This window comes from Myzus persicae, unplaced genomic scaffold (genome assembly GCF_001856785.1).
Source record: "Myzus persicae strain clone G006 unplaced genomic scaffold, MPER_G0061.0, whole genome shotgun sequence".
In the NCBI taxonomy this organism is placed as follows: Eukaryota; Metazoa; Arthropoda; class Insecta; order Hemiptera; family Aphididae; genus Myzus; species Myzus persicae.
This window is the reverse complement of record NW_019102632.1, coordinates 194,536-213,903: the sequence shown is the minus strand read 5'-3', so window position 1 is coordinate 213,903 and position 19,368 is coordinate 194,536. Positions and strand designations below refer to the sequence as shown.

Below are 19,368 nucleotides of genomic sequence, written 5' to 3'. Positions count from 1 at the left end.
ACAATGTGGCAGCGGTACCAAAGTGAAATTCAATGCATACAACATCTGAAGATTCCCCGCCGACTTACCACGGAAGGAGAAACTCAGTATGAACTCCACGTCTTCTCAGACAGTTCCGAAAAAGGTTATGCGGCCGTAGTGTACCTACGTTGAAAATACGTTGGAAACCGCGTTAATTGCAACCTCGTCACATCAAAAGCCAAGGTGTCACCTCTGAAACGAGTGACTATTCCAGGGTTAGAATTATGCGGTGCAGTGTTGGCACTTCAACTGTTGCATTATGTGTACGAACTTCTCAAACAACTACTATCCATCAACGCCATGCACGCCTGAACTGATTCAACGACCACTCTCGCCTGGATTCAATCATCTCCACATCGACGGGCTACGTTTATCGCAAACAGAACCAGCCATATCCAGAGTCTCTCACCACCATCACTCTGGCGATATGTTCCAACCAGCGAAAATCCAGTAGACTGCGCGTCTCGTGGACTCTACCCTACTGAACTCCTGAAACATCCTATGTGATGGAATGGACCTGCGTTCCTGGTCCAAGATCACAGTACATGGCCCTTATGTCCTGCTACAGTCGTTACAGACCTCGAAGCACGACCCACAGTCCTCGTAATAACCCCGACTACCACTATTCTCGACCACCTCTTCCGTCGAATTTCGTCATTACAAAATATCATTCGCATCATCGTATATTGTAAACGAGTTTTTGCGAACATCAAACCCAACAGAACAGAACCATCAACCACTGAACTAAGTCATACACTGGAATTCATTATACTTGCCGTACAAAGACAAGCATTCGGTGACGAACTTATGCAGCTCCGTGATCCTACTCACAAAGGCGCCAGCAAGTTACGTGTTTTGAATCTCTTTGTTGACAACCGTGGAATCCTTCGAGTTGGCGGTCGTCTGGTTCACGCTGATCTTCCGTATGAGCAGAAGCACCCGATTCTTCTGCCAAGGACACATCGATTTACTCACTTGCTAATTGACGACACCCACCTTCAACACAAGCACCCGGGAGCTACGACACTGCAATCCATCATCCAGCAACAGTATTGGATTGTAGGTAGTCGCCAAGTTATTAAATCTCGTTTACGTCTCTGTATTGCCTGTTATCGAATTCGTCCTCAAGGAGTCCAGCCTGTAATGGGAAATTTGCCAAAATTCCGTTTACAGCAAGTAAAGCCATTCACCGCAGTCAGGGTTGACTACGCTGGTCCAATCATGTTAAAACCGTCAACAACACGCAGCACTATACCATGCCAAGTATGCATATGCCTTTTCGTCTGCATGGCAACAAAAGCGCTACATCTTGAACTCGCCTCAGACTTGTCCACTGAGACTTTTCTGATGGCCTTTAGTCGTTTTATTTCACGCCGAGGCCCAATCCAACAGATGCACAGTGATTGTGGAACCAACTTTGTAGGTGCCTCCAAGTTGTTTGAAACAGTCTATAAATTCACAAATAAATAAAGCATTACACTACCCGCCTTTTTAATTTTTGAATTTATTCCTCATTCATATTATTATTAATCAATATTACTTACCTATTTTAAAATATAAATGTAAATCCAGCAAATACAAATTGTACATATAGCAATATATTTAATTTACCACAGCACAAACATGATGGAATCTACCATTATTTTGTTCCTACTATAACTCGGTAAGAAACATTTCAATGAATGTTAAAGCAAATGTTTTGATAGAGCTGGTTCAAATAGTCAAGCTACCTCTTCCAAAAGATAAATTATTATTATAATTGTACCTTAAAAAATTATGCTTATACATAAATAATATACCTAATCATTAACTAATATTTTTGTTTAGAACTTGAAACATCAACATGTGTTCTTGATATATTTCGATTTGATAATATTGATTATTAGTAGTACTAGACATGGGAAAATAGCGTTTTCTTGCGTTAGGGAAATTGTACAAAATTTAATTTTGGCTGTACAAAATTGTAAAAAATAAAGTGCATAATACTGTATACAAGTCAAATTTTGATTGGATGGTAATTGGTCATGGGCAGTGCTGGGATAACGTTACAGCAGCACGGACATGGGAAAATCGCGTTTTCTCGTGTTGGGAGAGTTGTACAAAATTTAATTTTGGTTGTACAAAATTGTACAAAATAAAGTACATAATACTTCATAATTTTGATATTCAGTTTCAAACTTGGCAGTGCTGGGGTAACGGACCTACGTTTGACGCTCTGGCATTATATGTACCTAGTTTATATTTCACAATCACGAATTTATTTTGTGAATCGATAAAAACACAGATAAATCTCGCTGCGTTGCTTCGAACGGAAGGAGAGTCCAATACCCCGACCCCCCTCCCGAAACGAGCTCACCGCCCCTCAGTACTCTTTCACCGACCTCGCCGGGGGTGACGTGGTCCCCGTCGAGAAGCACTGAACTATATGCGTACACAGAGACGGGCAAGACACTCAGAAATCAGTATCGCGATACAATATAGATACTGGATACTTACATTTTAAGTATTAAAATACTCAATACTCGAAATAAAATATTAGACACATGTTTTTTAAAAATTGTATCCATACACGATAATTAGGTACACATATACTGATTAGTCAGTCATAACTCATAACTCATAAACTGTATGGGCAATAAGTACGTGTCTATAATACCTAATGAGTAATGACTAATGATATTGTAACGATTTACAGATTACTGACGCGTCATTTATGTCACGCTTGATGAATTTGCTCAGGTAGACAGGACACAGGAACGCGTAGAGTACGATAATATAAATCATTGGCATAGCCAATCAGTCGAGTTCAAATGGTGAAATAGAGACAACAGTCACCTCTACGTTTTCAAATAACATATTTAAATTGTTTTACTATAGGCATAATAATCTACCTTGTGGATAAAACATAATAATTTAATTGTTTCAACTCGTACTCCGCTACTCCTGTGATCTTCAATATACTACCCTTCAGAACAGGGTTACTCAGGTGAAAGTGTACTGTATAGTATTATTACTATTCAAATATTTAATAAACCTCGTATACGTTGCTATATCGTGTTTAATTTGCTTTAGTTTATGAACGCAGGTCTGAGGTCATAATAAGTTTCTATAGGACCTGTAAAATATAACTTAGAAAACTTTATTTGTACCAATTCAACAACCAGGTTAACAAGATCGGTTCGTGTAGTGGGAATAGCTAACTAACTACCTACTCCTCAACTGGATAGAATTAGGTATAAATATCGACAGCAAGTTTAAATAAACGAGGTAGGCGTGTTGCAATATGTATATTTACGGATAAGATGTCACATAATTGATTCATAATATTGATGGGGTTTTTCAGTTTATCGTAACGATGAAATTCGATTTTTCCATTTATTACCATGGCGCTTACCTCTTCTATGCCTAGATATATTTTAAAGTAGGCATCTCACAACATTGACTATAATTTACAGCGACATCGTGAATTTTAATAACGTGTTTATAAGTAACGTAAGTAAACTATAAAAAAATAATATTTTAATATTATAATAGGTGCATTCGTGTTCAATGAAAATACATGTATATAAATATTTACGTTTTGATATTTCAGTCACTTTTTATTTTAAATTTAAAACGTCAATACTATATTAGAATTATTTGCAATAGAATAACTTTTTTTTTCAAAAATATAAAATGTCAGTATAATTATTATTATTAAATTTAAATTAATTTACTGCAGTATGATTTTCATCAGTTAAATGTAATATTTAAATCGTATAATGTCCTATTGCTAAATAACGTTTTTTAACTCCTGGAGGTCAAATGTCGTCAAATAATTGACGGGGACAACATCCGTGGACTGGTTTTTTTACGGGGTCGAAACAGGCACGTAACTTAGGGTTGTGGAAGGGGCGATGGTTGTTTTGTAGTAGCTAATAATTAATTAGAAAAAATTAAAATTGAATCATGATTATGAATTTACTTTTTTACGTGCCTGGGACGAAACTGCGTGGTTTACGTTGCCTCGGGACCGCAGATCTGGATAATAAATGTATAAAATTATTATTTATTTATGTCTGCGTGTCGGGGTAAATGTCTGTAACCGTAACTCTGTTATGTTTAATCTTAAGAGTTGTTTGATCTATTACCAAATTTAAAATTAAGAATATCATCTAGCAAATGACGCAGGATATTTTTATATTTCAATTTAAAAGCGAGTTATGAGTATTTTAATATAATAAATTGTTTGTACATTTTATAAAATATACTCACGACTTGCTTTAAAACTGAAATACCTATAAGAAAAAAACCTATGTCATTGTCTAGATAATATTCTTACCTCTCGCCTATCGACTGTTTTATATTACCAACAACACATTCTAGGGCTAACCCCCCCCCCCATTTTTTTACGCTTTTTCAGTATTATTATATTGGGAGTAGGACATGTCTTCGAATGTTATGTTTTCGAATAGTAATATAATCGAAAAATAATTTGTTCGAAATTCGTATGAACGAAATAATATATCATTATAAATATATGTAATATAATATTATTGATCGATCAATATCGTTTACTTAGAGTAATAAAGATAATATAATATAATAGATGGTAGACAGTATATGATGTGGTTTGTAGATTATTACTTATTAGTAATGAGAAATTAATAATGACTATTAGATCTACAGTGATGTGGTCTAGTATTCAACAAAACGTGATTGTAGTCTGTACTGAAGTTCAGTTTGTTGCGAATTCGTTACGTTTTATTATGTAATTTGTCTTTTTATTTTAATAAAATGAGTTCTATTTTTATAAAAGTTATAAAAAGTATACACGGAGAAAAAGTATGAAGTGTAAATCATTCTTCATGTATATTAAATAAAAATTAAAAAAGAAAACGCGATGACAAAAACGTTTTTTATAAGTTTTCTACATTTTCAGGAAATCAACACTCACTCGCAGCGGACCCAATTGCAAATAAAATTAAAGAAAATATTAAACCGCAACCATTAACATCAAATGTTTGAAAACCAATTTGAATATTCCATGCAGCTATTTCAGGTATTACCAAAGCTATTTCATAGCATATTACTAAAGAATCAGCAAAACAAATTGCATAAACAAATTGTTATAAGTCAACGTCGTACTAACCTAAATCAAAAAAATGAACCCAAAACAATTCAATCAATAGATCCTCCACAGTAATTATGTACAACATTATCTGGAAAATATTTTTCAGTAAAAAAAACAGATTTTATTGTATTGTTTACAACAAAAGAAAATTGTAAAAATCTCCAGGAATCTAAATAGCTGACGGAAAATTTAAATCTTGCCTAAATATTTTTGCTAATACTGCATATATTTTTACAAAATTTTTTTTATAATATTTTTATTTGTTTTAAAATATCAGATAGCTTTTTAGTTTAAATTAATCATTTTCGTTCATACGACTTTTGAACTTGTACCCCACCAATGGCATGAATAATATTTTTAAATTACAACAACGTAATAGTACTAAAATCGTATTCTCTCATTAAATATCAAATTTTGTCCGACTTTGTACTCACACTGTCTATAAAAAAAACCGAGTTCATATATTTTCGGTTGCAGTGTGGACTGCTTATAAGAATCCTTGTTTTACATTTGTAATCCTTAGCTATAAAAATTGAACATTTTATCATACATTTTTAACTGCAAAATAATTTGAACATTTTTAATTTGACACATTTTGTTGACATTTTAACTTAAAATGCTTAGAAGAAAAAAATCTGGGCTATGTATTTTTAATAATTTCAAACTAATATTGTAACAATGTGTGAGGACTGTATTAAATTATCATGCTTTTTGACCCAACAAATAAAATTGTATTGACATATATAGGCAAAAAAAAAATGTGGACAAGTGAGTACCGCTCTGTTGTACGCAGTAGTTGTCGAGCATGTCATTATAATGTATGTATTATATCTGAGTTCAATGATAAACCATTGCATACGAAAAACGATTCTGAGCGGAGGCTTTTTGTCATTTTAGTATATATATTCAAATTAAATAGTACAAAAAAAATTAAAAAAAAAAATTTTTTTAAATATTCCATAAAAGTACAGTAAACTTTTTTGTTCGGTGTGGGTACAAAACTTCTCGGGAATCTCCTATTAAAATGATCTGTATTAGCTGTGGAAAGAAAAATTGTTACAAATTTCCAACTGGAAAATAATTAAAAAATTTATCGAGGACGTATAGTTAGCTCAAAAGAAGTCAACATTTTACAATAACATATTATGGCAAACATACCGAAATATATATTTGTTGAAAATTTCAAAGGTCTATAATTAGGGTAAGTAGTTTCTGAGTTCCACCAAAAAAAAAATAATATCGATATTTTCAAAAATTTATTTTGCGTAAAAATTGACATTTTTTTTTAAATGTTCGTTTCCGACAGCAATGATAAATGTATATTGATTTTATAATGATGTGTTTTTTTTTTGTGTTTGTCATCACGTTTTGGGCCAGTAAAAGTGCTTAGATTTTCTTCAACAGCATCTTTTGTAGTGGGTCTAGAAGGTAATTTTTTTTTACGGGGGGGGTCAAGAGTAAAAAATTTCCCAATAGTTTTCGAAAACGGCAAGAAAAACAAACAAATAATTGAGGAAAAACCGGAATTGGTGGAAAACCTGGTTTTCGACAAAATTGATTTTGGTTTTTATAATAATAATAATAATAATAATAATATTTATTAATTCTCCAACAAGACATATATATATAAGAATAAGACATAAATAACACATTTTGTTGGATCACCTCGAAAGCCATAGACTGTGCTGGAGGTGAGAGTTCATATTATTACAATATTAAATATAAATATCAAGAATATAACATAAAAGAAGGAAATATTATAGTTACTTAACAATTATTCAAAAAATAAAATAATAATATAAACATTAAACAACAGAATCAATAATTAGTGGAATAACGTCAGTAAGATAATTTATAAATATTAGGTATTAATATCTTAAAACAGGAGTTTTCTCTTTAGTTGTTTAAGATTAGCAAAGTCGTGAATACAAATTTTATATTTTAAACAAAAATTAGTAAATACAAAGTATGGTCCAGATTGACAAAAAGTTGTTCTTAATTTAGGTGTAGTTATATTATAATTTCTTTAACAAATCGTGTATTATGATTATGAGTAGGAGTAATAATTGTGCTAATAATTAATATATTTAAAAACAATTGCGAAGATATATGTACTATATGAAGAGACTTAATATTTAAGATTTTACATTCATTGTATAAAACAGTTGTTGGTTAGAGTCTTGGCTTATTGAATATATATTTTACAAGACATTTTTTGATGTCGCTCTAAAAAAAAATCGGATGTTTAAATCCGAAGTGAATTAAAATATGGCGTGAAACATTGTACTTCAAGTCATACGGCTTAATCAAATGGTTTACGGTAATTATACATTATACATGTTACAAAAATTGTGAAGGAAAATTTCATTTAAAATCGTAAGAAGCCCGAATTTCGATATCGTATTTCAATCGTCTAATATCGCATGTTATGCAAACAAGTATTTTACATTTTTTACCGTCTAATTATTTAACTAATTAATAAAAATATCGAAAATCGGGATTCCTTCGTTTCTAGTTAAAATTCTCAACTACAATTTTTATTATAGGTATTTTTGCTGTGAACCTCTTCAATAAGTCGTATTATTATTGAAGTACGAAGCCATGTTTTAATGCCATATTTTGTTCGCCAGTGCTCCCTCTTAAATTCTACGAGTGAAGTGATTGTAAAACATTTTAGTATTAGTGGTTAAAAAATATTATTTATGCTTGTAAATTGAGGGTAGTATCAACATATTTTATTTTTCAAGGCTTGGAAAGTTTTACTAATTTCTTAACTCGTAAGTTAAAGATAGACATTGAACATGGACAAATGTAAGATAAGTGTAAAGTTAAAAGTTAATTAGAAAATAAAAGTGATTTAACTTAGTTAAAAATCAGTTACTTTTTTTATGTAAAATTAATAATAACCTATATTTTTTTGAAGCTAACAAATAACGTAGTACCTAAATAAATTATTACTGTCGTTTTGCCTTCAGTTTATACACATTTCAATCATTTATCATTTAAATATGTAAGGACGTACCTAACAACTAAATACTATTTACATATTATTATAAGGAATCAACATACAAATATCCTACAACAATTTTAAAATTAAATCATAAATTATGAATTATGATTCATAAGCGAATAAGGCCATTGTTTTTAATTTAAATTCATCATTCGTTATAGTTTTTGATGTAGCCATTGGTCAAGAAACAAACGTACGTAAAGTAGGCAGTCAATATATAATATGAATATTTTATTTTAAAAATACTCCAACTTTTTCATTTTTAAAATAAATTGGTATCTTCCAATAATAAATAGAGGTATCAAGTTCAATATAACCGTAAATATATGGCATTTTCACTGAATTTTTGTATTTAACCATACAATATTCGAAATATTCCGATTTTTTCTTTTCATTCTATATTGGCATAAGACAATTTCTAGTTTTATTAGTTTTTTTTATCGTCAATAAAAATTTCTTACCAGGTCAAAAAAGACAATTAAAACGTTCTTTATTAGTTGCCGTTGGTGGAAACTAAAAAAAAAGTTAGCATGACTCCACTAAATTTTTAATTTTCACCTGGAGTTAATATTTTGAAAAAATTCATTAAAATCACGAAAATCGACAAACTATTTTGATATAGAAATTCCTAAAAAATGTTCTCTGTGTATATATAAGATTTGAAATTTTTATCCGAAATTCCCCTTAAGTTTTCCGACGTTATCATATAAAACAATTTTGATGCAAATCCAAATTTAATTTTTACGAGCGTTTGAATTTTTTTTTTTATTTATTTTTTTTTAAATTTTATTCTTCAAAAAGATAATGGCCCCCACTGAACATGTTCGTGAAGTTAGACATTGGATATTCATAAGTTTGGATAATCATTAACAAAATATTCTCATACAACGATTTTCTTATATTGTATTGTTATTCAAAAACTTTTAACCGTAGACACTTACAATGTTTCGGCTGATAAATATTACATTTTTGAAATAAATTTAATATAATATTTTTATAGCTATGAATTGATCATTTATAACAAGGATTCACATAAATAGTTCATACTGCAACAAACAAATTTTTTACAGTCATTTTAAGTTCAAATTTGGACGAAATCGCATATTAAAACATACAACAACGATTAAAGTTTTATTAAATGTTGAAAATATTATAGTAAAATAAATTACTTCGATCATAGTAGTATAATATTATCATACATTTATTTAGTAATATTATAGGCTGGCCGTCTTCGCTCAGAATCGTTTTTCGTATTCAAAGATTGTTGAATTCCAATTGCACACATCTTGACATCTGCCACATCAGTTATTACATCTATTCCTGACTACAGAGTTGTATAGATGTTGGTGGTAATGTTCGTAGACTGGAATGGATTGATGAATATGATTGATGTGCGTTATTATTATTTTACGCCTTCGATTTTATTGATATTATCTTATTATAATTTATAATTAATAACACGTTCCTTAAATAAGAAGAATTAATCAATTTACTGTGTTCGTAATCGAACACGATTTCTGTTGGTATTTTGAGAAGAACCAAGAGGACATGATTGTGTGGGTGGATCTTAGAACTAAATTGGATAATATAGTTGTTTAAAGAATGGTGTCGAGTGACCATTTACTACCTACTATAAATTATATTCACGCATTTCTCGATTTAATATTTGTTTGTTCGGCAATTTTCAATTTTCACGCTTTATAGCTTTACCGTGGTTTCCGTATGCTTATAAGTTCGAGGTTTTAGTCCATTGAGAAGTGTGAACGACAGGTCTGACTATTACTCAGTTAGCTTCAAAGCTCTAGAATTTAAACTGCAAATATACCCCAGAGCCCGAGGTCTAGGCGAGACAATAGTGAGTCATCAGACAGCCTCCCCGATTGTTATTTTATTGTATACACAAATCCGTCCATGTTTTGGCTGTTATTCATTCAACAATTTATTCTGAATCTGGATGTGACGATTTAGGATTGTTGGATTACTTGGTGTTACGTGCGGATCGTTCAGGCAGTGCGTAATGAATTAAGACGACGAATTGTATGCGGTCGAAGAACGGGATAAATATGCCAACAAAAAAATTCATACCGGATGTTTAGAATTGACGCAATTATTTTTGTACGTAAAAAGATTAATTTTAGATCGAGAAAGATGAAATTCGGTAGCAAGTATAGATTTCGATTCGAGCTGCTTGGACTCGGTGTGCTCTGTTGATTGTCGCAGTGAGATGCTGTGGCTGAGTGCGACTGGCAAAGAGTGCCAGTCTGTGCGTTGTGTATGTAGTATGTCACGGGCAATGTGGAATACCGGGCAATGTAAACCACGATTTTTTTTTTTTTACCAGCTAATATTATTTTTTATTATTATTATAAATTACAACCATTACCTATTTATAGTAGGTATTGATTTTTTTTTTTAAAACAATCATTATTAATTTTCTTCATGTATTATTATAAACTATGCATTTTTTGAAACACTGCAGTGTATAAAGTATAAACTTAATTTTGTTACTTATCGTACTGCCTATTTAAAAATCAAGTGCAGAAAAGCAGACCCACTATATTTGATTCCAAGTGCCATGCTCTTAAATTTTGTTCAAATAAATAGGTAAGTAATAATAATATAATTATAATTTATTATAAAAATAAAATGATGATTGGTAGGTACTTGTTAATTTTTTTTTTTGTCATTCCATCAAAATATTCGTAATATCATGGTACACGAATAAAATGAATAATGATTGTTTTTAAAAAAAATCAATACTATAAATAGGCGATTATTATAATTTATAATAATAATAAAAAATAATATTAGTTGATAAAAAAAAAATCGTGGTTTACATTTCCCGGGCAGGACCCGGTGTATACTAGTTGCGGTCACCCAACAAAAAGGTTACATACTAGTTGCGGTCACTCAAAATATATACCAAGTATATATGCTATATACCATGCTATTTTATGTACAAAAATGTTTCAACATTTTCCTTCCCATTTATAACAGACTTTGGACTAGGGTCTAGGGTCTAGTACTTAGGACACTCTTTTTATTTTGTAGGTATGGTTAAAAATGTTAGCACCTACTTGGTTTCATGTTTAAATTAAGTGGTTAAACTTTCATCAAATAATGACATATGATGTTGCCTAATTTTTTTTTAAATTACATACGTTTAAATAAGTTTTTAAAATTCTGCGGGTACAATTTTGAAAGAAAACGACTTCACATATCCTAGTCGATTGATTTCACCCTCTTCATGCGTATTTGTTGCGCTAGAAAATGCTCCTTCTCGGACCTCGGTCGAAATATTATTCGTACCAATCGTTTTTGAACAATTCATTTTCAAGTAACTATTCGTTTGAATTTCGTTTACGGCCTCAAGAAATACATAAATGTTTGTGTAAGAGTGGTAAAACATGCTATTGAGCTTTGAATGAAAACCTTCGCATGCATCATTGGTTGTTCGTGCAGTGGGAGAAGAGCATTCAGCCCATAATGATGGCGGGTACATTGAATCTTACCTCGTACACACTTCTAAAATATAGTCAGTAGGTTCCGAAGACTAAGAACATTAATTATTATTATTATCATTATTATATTGCTTGTATACATAATTCATTCAAAACAATTTATATACCTATATATATATATATATAAAGTAAATATTATTTTATTATAAATGTAAAATTGTCCCGGGTTCGAAAAAATATAATCTGGTAACCCTATAGGCGCAGGACCACGTTGACCGGGTAACATGTGCACGGGAAGGCGATTGTTTTGTCGCCACTTCATAATATTATAATATTATATTGTCGTCGCGTTGAACGTGAACCGTATGCATTTGTTTTCGAATATCGTCGTCGGTTTTCGCGTTATTCGCACGAAGGGGGATTTGTCAGGTCGCGGGGTGCTCTCGTGGTGCTTCATATGGCGTTTTAGAAACGATATTTCACCATCGCTCCATCGATCGCCGGTATTGTCGAGCACGTCGTGTTAGTCGTGTTTTTTATTTGCATTTCGGCGGTACGCGATATACTCGCAAAGTGTGTATGATGTCGTACACGAAGAGCACGATTGGGGGTGAAATGTCTGGCACGATATCTGCTATTAATTTTGTACGTTTATATGCGTTATACAGTACATAATATTTGGTCCACGTAGGCTGTCCGTGCAGTCAGGAACGCGTCCCGGATTGTTATATTTATACAAAATCGGTGTCGGGTAATATTTTCTCATCGTATTATTTCTTTCTGACCATCTATGGGCATGGGTTGTTACGTCTTCTAGGAACGTCAGTGGCTTGCTATGGGCGTGTTGTTTTTGTAATTACGACGTTATCTAAAAACAAACATAAACGCAGCTTTTTTTATAGTTATTAAATGTAGACGAAATTAAATATGTACACGACGAATAACGATTTGAGTCATTTTGTTATTATTCGGTTCCAAAACAGCCCGATTTTACATAAGTATAATATGTAATATTTTTCCAGCATCGCTGATAGTTCAACTTATCGTCTACCGTATCAATAATAAATAATAACAATATAAAATATCCTAGACTGATATATACCGTCTCCGCTCAGAATCGTTTTTCGTATACATTGCTATTATAATATCATTGAATTCAAATTTAATACCATCCATTACAGCTACCTTCACCTATTATGTACAGCAGAGCAACATCCACTATAACTCAATATTTTATTTTTATTTTTTAATGCTAAAAATAAAAAATTTAAATCTCATAAAAATATTTTTTGAAAAATGCAAAATATCCAATTTGTAAGTCTTTGTAGTTATTTTTGATTATAAAAACATTTGTCTAAGACAATTGGTCTATTTTTCATAATTTTTTATGCACCTGCAAAACTCGTAATTTGAAAAGTAATCTTTTTTAAAAAAAACTAGCTTTTAACAAGTACATTTTTAAAAGTGCTCATAAAATATTTTTTAATATAATATTACTTCAAATATGGACGAAATTTCATGTTAAATAACCAAGAACAACGATTTTTGTTGTAATTTGAAAATGTTAATCGTGTTCACCTGAAACTCTTGAAGAGTATTATTGTATACAAATATGATAAATATGCAAATACTATGAATTCAACCTACCAGATAGGTAGTAAAAAAGCGGGTAAGCGCATGTCGCTCATTAGGTTACACGAGGGTCACTGTAATGGGTTGTGTTAATTTTTAATTCAATGATATACAATCATTGGATACGAAAAACGAATCTGAGGGGAGACGGTTTGTCAGTCTAGGATATTTTATATTATATTTTTATTGTTATTACTTATTATTAAAACGGTAGCCTGCAGCGAGTTGAAATTTGAATTAATTACTGTCCTAAAATTATCGGTGGTACCGGAAAAATGTTGGCTGTCTTGGGATCAGTGCCCACGGCGTCACTGGGCACGCCAAATTAGATTATTTAGATGAATATTAGATATTTTGACACCTGCTAGATCTGCCATAATAACTAAAAGCCAGTTAAGCCGTAAGTCGTAATGTTCAATTTAGAAATGAAAAATTTTCGTAAATTTGGTAGATGTTGATACTCTTGTCATGTTGCCATAGTTCATGAGTACACCTCCAGGAAATTTTTCGATTTATAACTTTTTAAAGAGTGTATATTATTATACATTTCAAACGACAAAAATCGTTATTAATTGTGTGAATATATTATGCGATTTTGTTCAAATTTAAACTTAAAATGTCTTTGAAAAATAACTGTATTTATATATTTTTTAGATTTTATAGTTACGGAAAAAACTGCTTAAGTTACCTTGTTTTAAATTTTCAATCCTAAGCTATAAAAATTGAAAATTATATAAATTGTCAACTACAAAATCATTTTTCAATTTGATAAATGTTGTTAAAATTTGAACATTAAATGCTCATAAAAAACAATGATACCTTTGTATTTTTAATATTTTTCAACTGATATTGAAACAATATATCATGAGCTTTTTATTAAATGTTCCAGCTTTTTGACCTAACAAATACAATTTTATTGACATTTATATTAAAAAAAAAAAAACTGAAAAAATTAACTAACCTAATATTAATATAAATGTAAAAATTAAATTAAAAACCATTTAAAATTAATTGTATAATTGTTGGCATTTTAAATTGCATTTTTGCATTTTAAGTGCATATTTTACCACATTTTTTGTTGACATTTTTAATGCATTTTTTAAGGTTCTTCAGTGCATTAAGTTCACAGCCCTAACAATAAGGAATGTGGGGAGGGAGGGGGAAAAGCCCTCCACGGCTCTTCGAGGAAATTACAATATTAGGCGTAGCACCCCACGTTTTAGAAGTCTAGTTACGCCTGTGCAACTACCATATTATAGTATATTAGTATAATAATTAATATAAAACAGTTGAGTATTGCTGAGGATTACCTACCTGATGATAAACTGCTCGCAAGCGAGTATAACGGGCAACGATTAAAGAAATTAACTTCAACTTTATATGTTTTGACATACCGTTGTAGGACGCATTGCAAGCACCATGCAAGTTGATAGATTTTGGTACTTTTGATAACACTGACCACGACTTGTTTTCGTAAGGACAATTATACACTTCGATTGTACAATTGCTGTGAATATCTCCAAACACATAAATATTAATCCATTCGCAGCCACAGCACCTGTTATACATAATTTACACAGCCAGAGCAGCTATTTACAGCCAAAGTAAATTTCAACAATATATCTACATGCAACCCTGCATCGGACCTGCACTATGATTTAACTTGAACACATCTACCCAAAAGTCAGTTGAAAAGAGAAAATGTTTACGATTAGCAATTCGTGTATTTTGGAAGGCAACTGGAACGCCACAGTATAGGTAATCACATTTTTAATATTTTAACATCAGAATCATGAGCTTTTGGTAGAGACTTACAATTTTTTGACTTGGAATCCGGTATTATTAATACCGGTTTGGCGGCACCGTTTAAAGTGAAATTTCGTTTCGTTTCGTTCGGTGAAATCGGAAAACTACAATACTACGGAACTCCGAAACGAAATCTAATACGGAAAAAATAAACATTTTGAATCGAAATGGAAATCGGAAAATATCCGTATCCAAAATCAAAAAGAAAAAAAATGTTTACGGTTGCAAGTCCTGTTTTGAGGAAAAAATAATAAGTTCGGTCGGTAATAAGCGGAGGCGAAGACAATGGCGAAATAAAAACACTCGCATCGCGATAATATTGTGTGTATGCTTATAAATGTTATATTATCCTAATTAATTATTATTTATCAATTATCAGTAATATGTTTTTACAATGTGTATATTAAAAACATCAAACACAACGGAAACGTCGAGTGTTCGAAAATCGGTTTTTGTTTTTCTAATGCCTTTTTTTTTACTTCATCGTATAGACGTTATTAAAATTATTAACACTACACGCAACTTATATGATATATATCAATTATAATTAACTTAAGGTACTAAAGTCTACAATATAATATATATATATATATATATGTATAAGTATACACATAGATATATATATATATTATACATTACTTAATATGTATATAATAAAATGTCTTAGTATGTAATTACACATAGTTATAATATATATAGTTACACGTTGAAAAAAAAAGTAAACAAACGGTTGGTATACAAAAGTCGGTAGGTATATTATATATTATATTATAATGCGACGAGTTGGGGGAGGGGGGTGACTAGAAACATATATTACAATATTAACGCAATAATAATGATAATAATAATAATAATAATCATAGTAATACATGTAAACAAATAAACACGTGTCAGTTGAGGAGGAGTGGTGATCGAAAATCGGTTGACGATCGCCGTATATGAGTATATAATATCAAAATAGTAATATTGATGGTATAATAGGAAGGAGGTACCCGTTTATTATAAAACAGGTCGTGGTTGCTTGTATATCATGTTTTTTTTATTTTCGAATTTTTTGGTTATAAATTATCGAAAAATTATATTCACGTTAAAATAATAAATAATATATATTATATATTTGTATAGGTACATCGTACATGGAAGAAAGCGCAAATCGCGTTCTGGGGGTGAGGGAATGAAATTTTTTTGTTGGGTTTGTGGGGGAGGGGGGAGTGGTGTAAAAATCGAAAGTAAAAAACTAATTCAAATACAAAAAACACAGGTACAATCTCATATAATAATATAAATATATTTTGTACACGCGCGCGCGCGCGCGCGACACGTAGTTCGATGATGATACGTATTATAATAATATAACATTTGTTTTTGGGTCATCACTGGTAGGCATCGTATACAACGATGACGAATCGAACAATGTTTGGGTGGGAGCCGGAATCGTAGAAAGTCGAAAGTCTTACCAAAGACGACGAGATCGAAAAACGAATCTTGGGTTTCGCACGGCGATAGAGGATTTCATCGGACGACGGCGCACACGAAACGGTTAGGCTGATTCGAGATTAGGTAAGATATAAATTATTTTATTATTTAAATTCATTATTTTAATATCTCACGATATTCACTCGGTCGGCGTCATGCGAATAGGCTCTGCCAGGGAGACGATCGACGAAAACCGGAAGAGTATGGAAAAAAACCGTCCGGAAGTAGGTGTTGGACGAGTAAAGTTCGAATGACTTTTTCGGGTCGGTCGGGTTGGTCGGTGGGGGTGGGTGTTGGTGTGGGCGTGGGCGATGGGCTCGTCGCGTGACGACAATATTATTATAATACGGTGTGTGTGTGTGTGTGTAAAGGTACGGCGAAGTATATTTTAAGTACATATAATGATTACGCGATTTTGCGATCGTAGTTCAACGACAAATTAATTAATTATTATATCAAATGTATATTATTTGAACGACGAGTGGGTCGTATGTTGTAGGCGGAAAGCTACACGTCGCAAGGACAATAGAAAAGACAGTAATTAAAATGACAATGACAATAATAATAGTCATAGTACGCATGAGTATTGTATTATTAATATTACGATGCGATGATGTCGGAGGTATCTACGCAGCCCTATACATTATTTAATATGGAATGTCTGGCCATTGGGAAATACCTACCTATTACCTACCTACCTATCTACCTACCTACATAGTAATTATTAATTATCATCATCATTATTATTATTCTTTTTTTTTCTCTCGTTTTTGATTATCATAGGCTACACCGCAATAATAATATTATACAAACATAATGATATTGTGTACTCAACATTTCATATATCTAAATGCAACAAGTGACGGTGCGTCGACGATATTATTATTATTAATATAATAACAATATTCGGCGTCGTCGAACGCACACTTTTTTTGTTTTTTTTTTTGACATAACATTGTTGTAGTCGTTCACTCAGAGGTGTTGTACAACGAATACAACAACAACAATAATAATAATAGTAAGTAAGCCTATCGACAGTAGAGTTAGGTGACATAATATACACAATACGTTCGACACTATTGCGCGCGATGACATTGTACAAATATTATTATTATTATATTATATTAAACACATCATAATAATATTACTTTTTCGGTGGCTTAACAAGTAATTTGATCATTTGGGTGCGATACACAACACTAACCGTACTCCATACATTATTATCATTGCCACGATGCGATGACGTCCGCTACGTTCGACGACCGCGACGTCATAGTACTACAAAAGTACAAAACGTTTATTGGTAATACTATGACATTGTAATTATAATGGCGTCGGAACAATAACATCATAATATTAATATTGTAATAAAAATATTATTATTAGGTGTTACTGTGGTGGCGCAAACCTGACGCCGCCCCGCGGTCGAGAATTTAATATAATTATTATTATTACAGCACCAGGTCTGTCACCGGCGCCTCGCGGTTACGAATACGGACGATCGACAGACATTTTGACGCCATAAGAATATTGTGGTATTATAATGACGTCGAACGAAACGGACAAGTCAACTGTTGTTCGATTAATAGTCGAAAAAACAAAATAAAATGTATACAGACAGTCATAATAATATCAATAATATATATATAATATATATATATATATATAGGTATACCGTAATGTTATAATATATATAATCAAGTTATCGCGATAAATTAATGTCTACGAATTATTAATAATAATAATAATAATAATAATAATAATAGTTATCATAATAATAATAATAATATATAATAATAGGTAATTTAAAATTTATAAATAAAACTAATCGTAAACTTATCGAAATTATTAATTTAATTTAATTTAATTTTTTTTTGTCGTTTTTTTCTTTGTTTTAATTTTTTATATTTAATAATAATAATAATAATAATAATAATAATAATATATAAAATTGGAACATCAGGTTAATACGCACTAGGACAAGATTTCTCTCTCTCTCTATATATATATATAAACATATTTATATAATATATATTATATATATAATAATATATACCGTCTACGTTTTGCGTAATATATACGTATACATTAATAATATATAAATATAATAACAAATAAGGGATTTGNTGGGTGGGTGGGTTATTGGGTTTGTGGGTGGCTTTCAAGGGGGGTTGTATCGACGTGTGTCGTGTGACAACGTGTTACAAAATATTACATACAGTGCACACGAGATACAATAATATTATAGTACAGCTACCTATGTTATATTTGTGATGATATTTTGTTCGGTACATTGTTATCAATTTACGTCGAATATGATATCCTATTTATAAACGTGCCGGGTGAAAAAAAAAAGTGACATTATTTATAATTTATATAATAGTTTAAGTGAACTAGTTAATAATATTGTTAAATTAAATGTATAAATTATACGATTTAAAATATTTCAATGTACAATTTTTTTCAATTTTAATCATCGTAAAATAGAAACGATAGTTATATCATGATAAATATAATTACGCGTTTAATAATATGACGTAGTAAAACACTTTTTTTCATTTATTTTTTTTTTCCATCGAGAGATATGTACGAAAAGATTTCAATATAACAACACATTATTATAATATTATTTTGTATTCGACCGGACGAAAAAAAAAATTGTTTGATTTCATAATATTATTTTGTCGACTCGTGCCGTGTTATACGATTATATTATATTATATTATATTTTGTTTATATTATAATATTATTATATTATTATGTTACAGCTGTAGTATATATTGATTCACTCGATTTACAAATATAATTCAGTGTCACATTTATACAATATTTTGTTAAACGACTATATT

The 19,368-nt window shown here is 31.0% G+C and overlaps 1 protein-coding gene across 1 annotated transcript; it reads left to right on the top strand.

The window, feature by feature from the left end:
• Window positions 1–280: 280 nt before the first annotated feature.
• On the top strand, window positions 281–1,491 carry LOC111032827. The gene is made up of 2 exons (XM_022313286.1): window positions 281–471; window positions 744–1,491. The coding sequence occupies exons 1-2, from the start codon at window positions 281–283 to the stop codon at window positions 1,489–1,491; spliced, it is 939 nt and encodes a 312-aa protein (XP_022168978.1).
• The last annotated feature ends 17,877 nt before the right edge of the window (window positions 1,492–19,368 follow it).